The 14,986-nt window shown below is 41.1% G+C and overlaps 2 protein-coding genes across 3 annotated transcripts; one reads left to right on the forward strand and one right to left on the reverse strand.

Moving 5' to 3' along the window:
- Window positions 1–65: 65 nt before the first annotated feature.
- On the reverse strand, window positions 66–4,824 carry mgst2 (microsomal glutathione S-transferase 2). Of its 2 annotated transcripts, XM_085184387.1 has the most exons (5): window positions 4,713–4,824; window positions 1,824–1,888; window positions 852–951; window positions 472–624; window positions 66–354 (listed from the first exon to the last, which is right to left on the reverse strand). In XM_085184387.1, the coding sequence occupies exons 2-5, from the start codon at window positions 1,885–1,887 to the stop codon at window positions 252–254; spliced, it is 420 nt and encodes a 139-aa protein (XP_085040513.1). In that variant the 5' UTR covers window position 1,888; window positions 4,713–4,824; the 3' UTR covers window positions 66–251. The 2 variants fall into 2 exon arrangements, with proteins under 2 accessions (XP_085040513.1, XP_085040509.1); XM_085184383.1 differs by lacking the exon at window positions 4,713–4,824 and having other exon boundaries at window positions 1,824–2,147.
- On the forward strand, window positions 4,720–14,934 carry setd7 (SET domain containing 7, histone lysine methyltransferase). The gene is given in 9 exon segments (XM_085184079.1): window positions 4,720–4,828; window positions 7,035–7,164; window positions 8,696–8,897; window positions 8,999–9,188; window positions 11,232–11,313; window positions 11,409–11,526; window positions 12,622–12,727; window positions 12,730–12,778; window positions 14,389–14,934. Coding segments are annotated over 9 exon segments (1,167 nt in total). The 5' UTR covers window positions 4,720–4,731; the 3' UTR covers window positions 14,582–14,934.
- Window positions 14,935–14,986: the final 52 nt, after the last annotated feature.

Raw genomic sequence — 14,986 nt, forward strand, 5'->3', positions numbered from 1 at the left:
ATAGTTAACTCAAAAAGTAAAACTGAAAAGTTAATCGTAAATACACACATAGTATAATAATAAGGAAAAATATACAGCACTGAATCAAACACTGAAACTAATTTAGAAACAACAACAACTGAACATGTAAACCTACTCTAAACTATAAAGAACTGAAAATATAAATATTGGAAAATAATTTTATAAAAAATTCTACCAAATACAAATAACTTTATTTGTTGGTTTGCACAGTTTGATGACATTTTTCAAAGTTAGATAAGAAAGTATTTGTATAGTATTCCACGCAGTACTCCAATCGACCCCAGCAGAGACAGAATGCCGAGGACAACCAAATTCAGAATAAAGCCAGGTAACCTGCAAACCAGAAAGTACTCAGTCAGCGTGCTGTAATAGGTCAAACATCAGATACTTTAAAGTCAGCGCTGCCACCATGTGCTTTTAAGTATTTGATATTTTATTATCATGAAAGACCTTTTCTTGGGGGATGTGATATATCCACTGAAATACATCTGTCGAGCGACCATGTACACTAGCCCTCCTGCAGCTGCAATCACCTCACTGAAGAAGGTACCACAGGTCCACATCGACACCAGGAAGAGAGGGTAGAACTCCACACAGTTCTGACTGAGAACAAACACAGGTAATGTTAGGACATCCGTGGAGCTCTTCTTAACCTAGCTTCAGAAACTCCTTTGGATAACTTCATGGTATGGTACCAGTAAACTGTTTCTCCATTCCTCAGGCATTCTCTCCCATATCACTCTGTAATCAGACTACTTTAAAGTAGTCTGTTTAAACTAGTTTTACCCTTCAGTTCATTTGACTATAGCATTACAATCAGATCTTCTTACTGTGCACGGAAGGTCCTCTCAAATTCTGGAGGTCCAGTGACAACAGGCGGTACGATGTTGTAAGCCATCCTGGATCTTCCTACCCGCCGAGCCAGGTAGCCTGAGAGGAGACAGTGACAGAGGTTTCTTTACATTTTTCTTTGTATAATTCACAAGTATATTTCCTATTTTAGCCACCTAATTTGTTTTGCACAGTTTAATAAATTGTAGATTTTGTTTTCAAGGGATAAAATTGAACATTGGAACAAAATCCAAGCTATGAACTTCTCTCTGTAGACCTCCATGATAAAACTGACCAAGCTCCATGAAGTGTCAGTTGAACAGCAGGCACTTCTCAGCTCCTCTATCTCAAAGCAGATTCGTAGTTGTCCAAATGCTCTACAGAATCTAGATTCTACCCAGAAGAATATTCTGAGCTTCATGGTGAGCCGTGGTGTTCGCATTATCGTGTTTTTGACATTCTCCTCAGAATGATTCCACATTAGAAAATGCATCAAGAATTCTGGTTAACACTGGCCTGGTGATAGTTAAACCTTTTTGGGCAAAGAAACGCTTGAAGCCACATTTAAGGCCCACAAGAATCAAAGTCTGAAAATACTATAAGAATACTATACTATAAAACACGGCAACATATACTGCTCAACATATGTGCAAAAAGTGGAGATTGCTCAGTATAAATCAATAAACTAGCATAAAGTTAAATGTACACATTTAAAATAATAAGGATATTGTTTGCATTTAGAATGTATGTGCTTTTCTGTGTGGGACACCATGTTCAAGCTGCTGACAAGAGGAAATCCGTAGATGTGATCTGATGATCACTAAATGAGTGGAGTGCTAAGTGTAAAACTTGCCTTGTCTTGCTGTTGCACAGTACCTACACAGGAGTGGCAAACCACGCCCACATTATTATTAAGTTGGGACAATACCTTGATATGCACAACATCCATTAAGCTGCTGTGTTTTACTTACCCATGTGCAGAACTGACAGCAGGGACACTGCAGCCAACAAAAGAGGGGAGTCCGCTTCCATCATACTGTTAGGAAAAAACAGCCGTCCTCACAGTTTGCTCCTAAACACAAAGTCAGCTTTACATAACAAATAGGAGGGACTTCCTGGGGCAAAGGGACTTTAGCTCATCCCACAAGTTCTGCAAGTAAGCAAGTCCTGTGACTCTTGTGCAGCTAAAGATCTGCCATGAGTGGGCAGCGCTCTCTGTGAACTCTATCACTAACACTCCACAAGAAAAACCTGGCTAAAACTTGCCTAATAATAATACCTGCTGTTAATTTATCATCAGCATATCATAGTCATATATGCACATGTATAAATGCATGCACAGAACTGAACAATTAAAGTGTGATGGTCCTTAATTACAGTGGCTCCAGCTTCATTTATCATGCCACTGTATACCACGCGCTGTGCGCCATGGCAGACCCAACGATGTTTGCATGTACATGCTTTTTTCTTTATTGAACACTTTTCACACATTGTTGCTGCCGCCACACAGCCAGCGGTAGTTTTCCAGCTCACAGCCCGACACAACAGCAGAGACAGCACACACTTTAAGGCAGCGAGGCGTGATTGCGGATGCCGCTCAGGTGCGTCCGCCTCCCCTGTAGCGTGCAGACCACGCCCCGCCACACACGTCAACCACTTAAAATAAACATTTATACAGATATTTTGCAAATATTTATTTTTCATTTTTTTAGCAGTTGAGTGAATTTTTCCAATTACTTTCAAAATTCCGCTCAACGCTACAGTTTTTGTTCGGTATATGAATAATTTAAGTTCAGCTTTTTAATTCATTTAAGAGAGACCTTCAGCTGTCTTTCCTTTTTGTTATATTTTTTAAGAGTTCAAAATGTGTTCATTCCATAAATAAAATTTAATTTTCTCTGTAGCACTTCATTGATTTCACAAGCAACACAATACAGGCGTTTATACAAAGCATAACAATAACAGTGTTATCTTCATTTTAGATGTCAAAAAGTATTTGCGGCTCCCAGTGTTTTCTTTTCCGTGGAAACTGGGTCCAAATGGTAGACTTGTAGTCAAGACTGCCTAAACCAAGAGAATACCAAGACCAGAGGGAGACCGAGACAAAAAAGTCTCACCCTCTCTGTTTTTCACATAATGATATTATCCTATATCCTCGCATGTGATTGGCCACAATATGGAGGGATTGGAGCACAGCTGAGCCACTCTGTGAGAGCTGAGCAGCGAAAGGAAATTAAGTGAGGAGCCGGCTCTCACTCAATGGGAGTCGACTCTTCTGATTCACAACAAAGTACTCTCTAAGCACGGCTCTTAGAGCTGATGTTTGGCACATGACACATTATTGAACGTTACGTTGTTACTGTTGACTCCAAATCTCCCGACCACTATGTCGATCTGAGACAGCAAGACTGAGACAAAAGTCAGTCGAGACCAAGACCACGGAAAGTCTCGAGACATCCAACTCTACCAAATGGCTCTTTGGGTGTTGCTGACCCCTGGCATAGTCTGTATAAACTGCAATTGTATGTGAATGATACGACAAAATATAATGTATGTATTTAATGTTTGAGAAATGAATGATTACATCTGTATGGAAACTTTCACCACATATTCTTTGTTTTGAGATAGTGGTGATTGGTTGATTTTAGTGGATTTGTAGGTGAAAGAAAATTGATAATGAGAAGGTGTTGGGTAGGTATGGACATGAGAGTAAGAGGATGACATAAAGGGATGTTAATGAATCAGGAAGTATAAGGAGGAAGTGAGGGCAGCTAGGAAAAGGCTGTGGGAAGGTAGTGAGACCTGATGATTTACATGTGGAGATATAGAGATGTCTGAGAAAGAGGGCAGTGGACTTTTAAACCAGATTATTTAACACAGTTTTGGAAAGGATGCCTGAGGAACGAAGAAGAAGTGTTCTGGTACTGATCTTCAACAAGGATGCGGCTATAGGAAAATCAAGCTGATGAGCCATACAACGAAGTAGAAGCTAGAGAGGTGACGTCAGCGGGCAGCAGTAGGGCTTCATGCAGAGAAACAGTGTTGAAAGTGTTCATGAAGATGTACAAAGAAGGCAGGTGTAACACTGAAGCTGCAAGGAGTAGATGTAGGGAATGAGGAAGGGTTGAAATACCAGGAGTCAACCATGTAAAGAGGCATTTTATAGAGAGGTGATGAAGAGATTGTTACAGAAGGATAGGCGTAAGAGTGAATGGTGGGTTTACAAGATGGCAGTAGGACCTGTTATGATGTTTGGTTTGGAAGTGATGCCACTGACAAAAAGAGGTGGCAGAGCTGAAGGGCTTTTCCCCTGGGAGTGACCAGCATTGACAACATTAGAAATGACCACATCAGAGGGACAGCTCAGGCGGACTGCTTTGGAGATGAAGCTGAGCAAGTTTGCACATGGATGTTGACAATGAAGTCGCCCGGCACAAGGAGAAGAGGAAGACCACACAGGACGTTCATAGATGTAGTAATGGAGTACATGCTGGTGTGACAGAAAAGGTTAGGGTGAGATGACCTTTTCTTCTTCTTAGTGCAGAAAGAAGAAGAAAATGTGACCTTATATAATGGTTATTTCGAAACACTGGTTTTTGTAGAAAACCCCACTTTGAGCAGCGACAGATGTCATTAAATGTTTACATAAATTCTTTATGTAAATTTTGGCTCTACTGGGGGGAATCTAGTTGCACTGTCAGTTTGTTTACTCTTATTAAAGTAAGCTCGTTGAGATTTCTTATTTTTAATAATAACCTACTAGTTTTAAACACGCTATATTTCCGTGCAAATTACTGCTCAGTGAAAATGCCCACGAAACGTGTGGCATGTGAAAAACGTGTCGCCGGTTGTCATGTTACCGTCCCCAAACGACGCCACATGGGTGGCAGGAAAAGCAGTCGAAGCCGTGGGTCGGTCACAGCGGTCTCCTGCAGCATGGACAGCGACGATGAAAATGTAGAAGAGGTTGTAGAAGGTACGTGACCTCTGCCATTTGTGCCGTGCACGCGTGAACGACTGCATTTGCACTGCGGAGAAGGTATTCTCAGCACTTTGGCTGAGTGGTGTCGATTCTCATTAAACAAATCTTCAGGAGTGGATCTGTCGGCGGGCCTGCGCGGTAGCTCGGAGCGCCAGGCCCTCTGTTTGACAAGGAGACCCGCCGGTCAGGCGCGTGAGGGCGGCATGTGGGGTATTAGTGCTCCGCTGCCAGCGTGGCTGCTGTGTTCAGTCAGCAGGGCAGGAAGTGCAGAATGACACCAAATGTTACTTTTTGTTTTAGTGCTGCGCTCGTTTACTGCGCGTCTTTGTTTTTAAACCAGCACCACCGTCACACGCGGGTTCTCCCTTGTTCAGAGGCTGGACTGAGATTTCACGGTGTCGGACTAAAGTAGTGCTGTCGCGTTAGGAGACCCGGGCTAAGAGAAACCCCGCTGTGGTGCACACAGCGCTGAAAGCTACGGACCCGAAGCCCCCGTTAGCACACAGCCACACAGAGCTAATCACAGTGCCCTTTCAAAGGAAACCGACTGGACACGTTTTAAGAAGTCAGAAGGTTTAAAAAGCCCAACACCGTCGTAAAGGCTTTCTACCCACCCGACTAAATAACTGCCCCTCGTCTCAGTGGTTGAAACGGTTTAACCCGTTTCCCTGACTCAGCACTGCTTTGCACGTTGGAAGTCTGGCCTACTGAATTCTGCAAATACAACGGTATCGTGTTGCACTGCTGTTTGTTTGCCTCATTCTAGCTGTAACTTAGTTTCATTTGCTGTAATCTCAGTTATCTATACTCACTGTGAGTGAGTAACAATTATGTACAAATATGCTGTCAACCAAACTCTCACATAACAAATATTAAGAAATGTTATTGTTACTTGAGTACACGATGATTGGTGGTTGGTTAAAAGTGTGTCGAGTTATTATTGTTGAATTTATTTATTTATTTCCAGGGAGTGTAGCTCAGTCAGTGATGTCTGATTAGCACGTGTAAATGAAGCTTTTATTTCCACTCCAGGGACGCACTGATACTTCTTTTTGTAATAAAATAGATTTTAGTTGGTGTTTTGTCACCAGCATTGCCGTTTCATTTCCTGACTGCAGTAAAATATTGTAACTGGTTCCGTGTGTCATTAACAACTAATTGGAACTGATTAAATTATTCTTCTGTTCGAGTTTTCTTTGAAAGGAACTTTAGTGCAATTAAACATAGAGAAACAACCGTGTTTGGTGTTTAATTGCATTAGAGCCTGACTGGTTTATCAGCAGGCTGATAATATGTTTGCCGGATTATCGATGGCTGATAAGAACCTATAAATCCAATAAAAAGAAGAGATGGGAGAAGCACTCAACAACTTTGAGTGTTGATGTTGCAGTTTGTCCAGCAGAGGGCGCTCTTCAACTTCATTGCTTTTTAATTTGCATTGTCACGATCTTATCACAAAACCTGTGATATTAGAAACCTGGGTTACTAAATCACCAAATATGAGTATCAGTCTTTAAAGAAACAAACCCTGTATCAGTTGGGGTTTAATTTCTATCGCCGTGTGGAACGACCAAGTGTTTCTGCTGAGCTATGTCAGCACCACTGAAGAAACACCTGATGTAACCTACACTGAACTTCTGGAACATTGAAGGATACTTTGTTTATTGTGAGGATTTTGAAAATAATGACCCATCTATGCTAAATAGACTTTAGGCATCCTTGGTTCATACTTTACAAATCACAACTGATGTTTTGCTTGGATGTAACGGTTAAAGCAAGAGGTTAACAAGTAAGTTGTTGGAGTAGACCAAGAGAGAGTAAAAATAGAGATGTCACTATTAGCAAAAGTGTCCAAAAACAAATTATTAGAGCTTTAGACTGACATGTCTTTTTAGCCCGGTGCCTCTGTAATCATCCACGGGTCATGCTGCTCCATGAGGGACGTGGCTAAAATGTAACAATAGATACAGGAAGTACTTTAGGCGTTTATGAAGGGCGCTTGAGGACCTCAGCAGAAACCTTTACAGGCTTTATTTGTAGTACTCGTTTAAATCAGCTGAACGTGCTTTGTTTAGTATTTTGTGGTAGATCCATGAAAACAAATGGATGGGCCTATCTGGGATCTATTTCAGATAACCTGATTTCATTATAAAAACACATCCTCATCACACTGAAACATTGTTTCTGCGTGAATTTTCAGGTCCATTGGATGAAGATGGTCAGCCCCATGGTTTCTGCACTGTGACCTACTCGTCCAGTGATCGCTTTGAAGGACATTTCACCCATGGAGAGAAAAATGGCAAGGGCAAGTTCTTCTTCTTTGATGGAAGGTACTGTAAACATAACAAACTAAGGACTTAAATAATCTGTTAGGATCACTGATGAGGACGTAAATCTGACATTTACTATATCTGACCGCTGTCACAGTCAGATATGAAAGATGTATGTTCTGCATTTATCTGACAAACGCCTCATTATTGTGGATATATTGGAAATAATAAAAGAAAATTAAGATTATGCTCGTGACAGCAGAGGACATGGCTTTGAGCAGCAGTCAGTTTCCTCCCAGGAGAAGAGTGTAACACTGCAGGAGCAGTCAGACTCAGGTATTGTGATAGTGTGCTGTGTGATAAGTGAACATCTGTGTTACTGCAGCTTTCCACCTTTCCAAAGCTACATATTTATTTGCCAATAGAAGGTTTTGAGACTTGCTTATTAATATTGTGTTAATGCATGTGTGCTTTTCAGTAGAAAAACAGTAAAGTTCTTGAGCATTACAGTTACAAACATTACTGGATTACAGGCAGTGGCATCAGAAGTAAACAAGAAAACAACTACTCTCCTCCTTCAAGTCCAAACATACAGTACAACACATGATTGAGCGATTATTAATGGGACCATTGCAGATATACCAACACAGTCTGTTTGTGGGGAGAAAACCTGTGACCAAACCTGTCCAATGTAATTATAAAACCATCACAGATGGAATTTCCTTTTAAAACTACCCTGAAAATAGTCTTGCAGTACACATCGTATAAACAGTAAAGAATACAGTTTACAATTTCTAACCTCAGAATCTGACTCTTGTATTTCTGTTAAGTAGACTCAGATCTTGTTTTCAAATATATTGCCTGTTTTATCAAAAATGCTCTCTTTAATTACAGAATATATATTTTATAACTTTACTTTTATAACTTTACCGCAGATTTTTTTTCCATATTAGTTTTAATTGTAGAATATGAGTTATTTTATGCCATACCACCACTACCTCTCTCAAAACAATACCACAGAAATTTTAAAAAGTTTTGTTTGTTCTTTTTTAATAAATGATATTATATGACTGATATAATGATAATATTATGTTGTACTTTTTAGAATGTCAGCACTGGGTTTGTTTTTCAGGATCAAAGTTTGTCCTGAATAAGAAGGAATAGTTAGACCATAGGTGTCAAACTCTGGCCCACGGGCCAAATTTGGCCCACAGCCTAATTACATTTGGCCCGCGAAGCCATACCAAATTACTATTAGAGCTGGCCTACTGGTATTATACAGCTTATATATATTGTTTAGTATTAAACTTTACTTGTTCCATATTCAGTTTTTCAGCAAAACATGTTTGAGTCCATAAGAAAAGATTAATTCTTATATCTGGAGGAATTAACGTTAGCCCACGACTTTGTTCCAGTTGTGAATTTTGGCCCACTGTGTATTTGAGTTTGACACCCCTGAGTTAGACAAACCTCAGAAAGAAATACTGGAGACATAAATAACCTTCGTCTGGCCCTATTCACCTTGAAGGTTGAATTTAGACTTTAAATGTAAAAATCTTAATTGCAGTTGTCCTTCTTTTCCCTCCCACAGCACTTTAGAGGGGTTCTATGTAGATGATGCTCTGCAGGGCCAAGGAGTGTACACCTACGAAGATGGGGGCGTCCTCAATGGGACATATGTGGACGGAGAGCTTAATGGGCCTGCTCAGGAGTTCGATGGCGAGGGTCACCTGATGTTCAAGGGCCAGTACAAAGACAACAACCGCTGTGGGGAATGCTGGGTCTACTACCCTGTGAGTCAGCTTACTGTCTAACTTCTGCTTATACAGAACATAGCAGAAGTATTTCTAACCATGTGTATTGTGCATGTTGGCGTGTACTGTGGTGCGTCTAGGACAGAGGCTGTGTGTTTGGGGAGGTAAACGAGGACGGGGAAATGACTGGTGACTCTGTAGCGTATATCTACCCTGACGGCCGAACGGCTCTATATGGAAGCTTTGTGGACGGGGAGCTCATTGAGGCCCAACTTGCTGCTGTCATCTCCAACCAGACTGGGAGACCACGCTTCGAAATCAGCCCCAATAGTAAGGAGTGATGCGAACGTCCACTTAGGCTGAGTTGGTATTTGTTTGTCGAGACTTTTGTTCAGGAGTTGATGCATTTAATAAGAAATTGCCCTTTTCCTAAAATTGATTATGTTGGATTTTCAAGATGCAAAAGGCTAAAGCATGAATAGATGTAAATAAATAATAATACATTTATTATCAAGAAACTGTGTTATGGTATAATGCATGATGACATGGATTGTTTCAGTACAATGTAATATACTGGAAACGTGATGATAGAAACCTCAATCATGTGCACGGGCAAGCTGTTAAATTGTTTAGCAGTTTAATAACTTGCCAGCTTGACAAATGAACCAGACTAAAACATCCCATTTCATAATTTGTACTTCCTGTGTGGAAGTCTCTCCTTTGCATTTTGCTGCACTCTGCCTGGACAGCTTTACTTTCTGCTCCTACCAGGTTTAAGAAGATTAACATATAACCAAGTTCACGGTTCATGTATGCTAATATGAAAGTTTTCGGTTGAGCCAAATTGTGAAACTGTGTTAAAACCTACAAGAGCTGATCTTATGTTCTTGAAAGTTTCCCCTTAAAGTTCTAAAGGATTTATTAAAACTGCTTTAAGTTATACACTAACTGCTTCACATCATGTGATCACATAAGTGATCACTAAGTGCTGCTCCTCTCTCAGCTGGTCAGTGTCCAGAAACGTGAGACACAACAACTATTAATATTTAGGCTAGTTTCAAGAGCCAAAAGCCAGCAGGAGCCATGGATGCAACCGTTTATTTAAGATGGCTAATGTGACTGAACAGTTCTGAGACATATGTAGAGGAATTACTGTCACTTTGGTATCATTCTAATTAGGGCTGCCATGATTAGTCGACTAGTCATGATTACGTCAACTATCAAAATCGTCGACGACTGATTTAATAGTCGACACGTCGTTTGAAGCTTTGTAAGATCACAAAAGACGCAGGAATAAGTAGTAGGATTTAAGAGTGTAATAACGGACTGAAACAGAAGATGGCAGCACTGCATGTACAAGGATGCCAGCTGCTGTTAAACCCCGAAGAAGAAGAAGCTGTGTCCCAGAATTCATAGCACGGTCCTTCTCAGTTTCCAACAATGGTGGCAGCTAGTTAGTTTTAATATTACTCTTATTATTCTTTCTGGGTCACAAAATAAACGTTTAACATATTTTCAGGCGAGAATGTAGCTGTGTAAACCTCAAATATCTGCTCAGTTTATCAAGACACCACATATTTTCAAAAGCGCTCCGACGTTTTCGGAGACGTCTGTTACCCACTAGCTCGATAGCTAGCCGGGGGCTAGGCTAACTAGAGCCGTGAGAACACCGGACTCCCGGCAAATCGTTTTCAAACCCACCGCTGTCTTTCGCTACTCGAGTTAAATATATATAAGTCACTTAGATAACTTAAAAATGTTATTGTTTGGCTTTTTTTAGTATTTTATTTGTTCCTGAGTAAATCGGTTTGGCTGAGATTAAAGTTATAGTTTTTACACAGCTGAATAAAAGTCAAGCAGACAGCTGATTATCAGAAGTGTGAGATGCTGGAGAATATACTCCGGTGTCCTGTTATATTTTAGATGGCAAGGAGTTTATTAAACTTCACCGAAACAATCTGCAAATTTCATTAACATTTAATAAACTATCATCTTGTCTTTATTTTTAGTTAGCACATACCTTAAACACTTAAAGCTGTAAGCTAATGATAGTTATATAAGAGCAGATGCTACTGGTGCAATAAGCTGTACGTTTTACGTCCAATGGATGATGATCTGATTAGTCGACTAATCGCAGAAATAATCGGTGACTAGTCGACTATCAAAATAATCGTTTGTGGCAGCCCTAATTCTAATTGAAGTTTGTTTGTTTTTTTACATTTCACTCATTAACCAATGCTGCCTTGCATGTCCTGTCCACCACCCATGCTCGTGTCATTTCCTGTGGCCCTGGTTAATATGGTTCCACTTGTATTTCATGGAGAAAGGCCTGTGGTTAAAGAATCCCACTAATCTGACAATCTTCTTTTACAGGTCCTGTGTACTCGTATGACAAATCCACATCCACCTGTATCGCCACCCATACTCTGCTTCCAGATCCTTATGAGAGCCAAAGGTAGATACGTTTTATAGGAATCCTGACCAATCACATTGTTCCTCTTGAATTCGTGGTCAGTATTTCATTTTCTTACCCTTGCCTCTGTTTGTCAGAGTGTTTGTGGCAGACTCTACAATCAGAGGAGCAGGACAGGGACTTTTCGCCAAGACAGATGCTGAGGCCAACACTGTGATGGCTTTTTACAATGGAGTACGCATCACCCACTCTGAGGTATGAAACACAGACCACAAACAACGCACCAAGGTCATTAAGAGTCATCATGTAGCAATTTCAAATATCCAGTGGCCTCGAGGTTTCTATTGATGAAGAATGGACCCACTATCGTTGTACCCCATATACCACACCAAACCATCACTTTTGTTGTTCCAACAGTCTTGGAGGGATCCATCCAATGTGGGTTAGTGTCAGACCAATAGTGGTGGTTTTGTTTGTTAACTTCACCATTCACATAAAAGTTTGCCTCATCACTGAATCTTATGCGTGAACTGAGGGTCCTGTTCCAATTTTTGTTTTGCCCATTCTGCAAATTCTGTGCTGATCTGGGTCATCCTCGTTGAGATGCTGCAGCAGCTGGAGTTTGTAAGGGTGCCATTTGTGAGTAGCTAATATCCGCCGAAGAGATGCTCGACTAATGCCACTCTCCAGTGACATGCGGCGAGTGCTACGCTGTGGGCTCTTGCTGAATGAAGCTAGGACAGCCACTGATGTTTCTTCATTAGTGACAGTTTTCCTTGCGTCCACATTTTGGCAAATCCAACACTGAACCAGTTTCACGAAACTTAGCAAGCAGGTTGCTAACTGTAGCATGGGAGATGGGTGGTCTCGTAGGGTGTCTTGCATTGAAATCTGCTGCAATGCAACGGTTACTGCGTTCACCAGATATCAACACAATTTCGATCCGCTCCTCACGTGTTAACCTCTTCGACATGTCAATGGCTGTGAACAAAGAGAAACTTGTAAATAACTCATTGGTAATGTCACAAGAAAAACAATGGTGTGCTTGGTTTCAACGTAACTTTATTCTGTCATAAGTTTGATGTGTCACATGGCCCTCTTCCTATTGAAAAAACAAAAGTTGTATCCAAGATGGCTGACTTCTAAATGGTCACCATGGTCACCGCCCATCTTGAGGAGTTTGCCCCCTCACATATACTAATGTGCCACAAACAGGACTTTAATATCACCAACCATTCCCATGTTATTACGCTGTATCCATAGAAATGGCCCACCCTGTAGTTTTATCCCCATTAAATGCGCTTGTGTTTTCTTTGTGTTTTCTTTGTGTTTTTATCCGTGACTCATCAGGTGGACAGCAGGGACTGGGCACTGAATGGAAACACAATTTCACTCGATGAGGATACCGTGATTGACGTCCCTCAGCCATTTGACCAGACGGACAGATACTGCGCGTCTCTGGTCATAAAGCAAACCACTCTTTCATCCCCAACTGCAAATATGACCCGTGAGTATAAGCTGACAGGTTGACCAGCAGAGTCTGACATTTAAAAAAAAGAAGCCTGATGTGATTAGAAATTGAACAGAAATAACCTCACTCACACCAGCTGAAGACTTTCTATAGTCATGCACCACCAATGTTGTTACTGTTCCCGAAGACATCAAGCAATCTTTGATGAGTTATACAAAAGGGAATTATTCTTAATAGAAGTGTTTTTCCTCAGCTAGATCAGTGGTTCTCAAACTTTTTCATCATTCCCCACACATTCACGCCCCATCGAAGCAAAACAGTGACAGAAAGCTGCAACTTTACTTAGATAACAAAGTCATTCACAATGAATCCTTCAGTAATTTTTGTTTTAAACAAACAACTTTCATTTCAAACAACTATTTGAGGCTTTTGTCACTCGACTGCTTCATTAAAAAGCAACAAGTTAAATAGAATGTGAACATTGCCAAACATGGAAAAATAAAGTTCAGTCTTAGTTTTATTAAAGAAAAGAAATCCAGAAACTTGTTCACAGAGATGAAAATATATAATTTAGTGAGAGTTTAATACTCTTCACTGTTAGTGGCTGCAGTGAGCCTGTTTCTGACTACATGGTCTGCGGCTGCAGGGGAGACGGGCACACCTGATCACGCCAATCCCCAATCATGCCTCGCTGGCTTAAAACTGAATGAACTGGGTCCTGTTGTTGTTGATGTGTGTAGGCTGTAGCACAAAGCTGCAGCCCAGTGTGTTAGTGGACAGCTGCAATAAGAAGTATATTGAAAATGTGAACACGTGGTCGGGTCTCGTGACCCAGTCCTGGTTTTCGGCACCACTGTAAACGATGCACGACAGACCCGACCACGTGTTCACACTTTTCAGTGCACTTCTTATTGCGGCTGTCGACTTGGACACACGGCTGCAGCTTTCAGCGGAAGTGCATATTATTAATCCTAATTAATTATAAATTTCTTTGTTCTGCCGTAAAAGTTGTTTTTATAAGCAAATATTAGCATTAGCAGCTTATATCTCATCTGTGTAGAGTAAACACTGAGTTCAGGGTCATCAATCAACCATCATTACTCTCATCATGCACACATTTATTTATTTACGTGTTCGTCTTTGTAAACCAGCGAGGTTTCTTTCCAGGAGCAGGTGCTTAGAGCATCGTTTGCCATCCCATTCAATAAAATAACCATTCATGTGGAAGCTCCATCTATTCTATCCTTGTGTTAGCCTGCCGCACCATCTGAGAGTACAATGTAGAAGTCTCTAAAACACAAAGTTAGATGCTTTGAGAATAAATTCAGGCACCTGTTTACTTTAGTTAACTTGATAGCTTTAAACTATTTTAAACAACACTTTCAGTCACTGCCACTTAGAGCAGTGGGTGATTCTAATAGGACCATGTCCATGGTGCATCCTGCCTCCGGCCCTGTCTCATATCACCTTTCCTACACCAAAAATGTTCAAAAGATTTGCCTCGAGACCCAGTAATATACTAAGCCTCTAACTTGTGGTACCATGACAGACGTCACGGTACCACAATGTCATATCTCACAATGAAATCACAAAGTTGTGTTTCTTGCCTGACTTTGTGCATGTGTGTTTATCCTGGGTTTGCACAGGTTTGTCCATCCTCGTTTTGGGCCAATCAAGTGCATCCGAACCTTGAGGGCTGTGCAAAAAGACGAGGAGCTAACGGTCGCCTACGGTTATGATCACCAGCCAACTGGAAACAATGGCCCAGAGGCTCCTGATTGGTACAAGCGAGAGCTAGAGGCGTTTGAGCAGAGAGGAGGGGCTCCTACTGGACAGTGAGATTGCAGATGAATACCTCTGGACAATGAAAACGTTCCCCTCTACCTGTGCTACCACCTTACAAGACTGCTGGAGCATTGTGGCAATTGATATTAGAGAAATATTTGCAAAGTTACCAAGTTTAGTGTTCAAATGGAATACTACTGGAGCAATTCAGGATGATTGGAGGCCTCTCTCAGGCCAAAGAAACACAAGAACTATGCAAGAAACCAAATGATATTAGAGGAGACACATCTGTGGCTGGAGGTGCTGCTCTGTCTGACATCCTCTTCATCACACACACCCTCATTCAAATCAAGATTTCTGTGCAATGATGACTTCCTTCAGTTTCCACTGTCTGAATCCTCACTCACTGTATGTGTCTTCTAGCTGCTGTTTACCTAACAGAGCCCCCCTCCAAACACC

Source organism: Neolamprologus multifasciatus, chromosome 2 (assembly GCF_963576455.1).
Source record: "Neolamprologus multifasciatus chromosome 2, fNeoMul1.2, whole genome shotgun sequence".
In the NCBI taxonomy this organism is placed as follows: Eukaryota; Metazoa; Chordata; class Actinopteri; order Cichliformes; family Cichlidae; genus Neolamprologus; species Neolamprologus multifasciatus.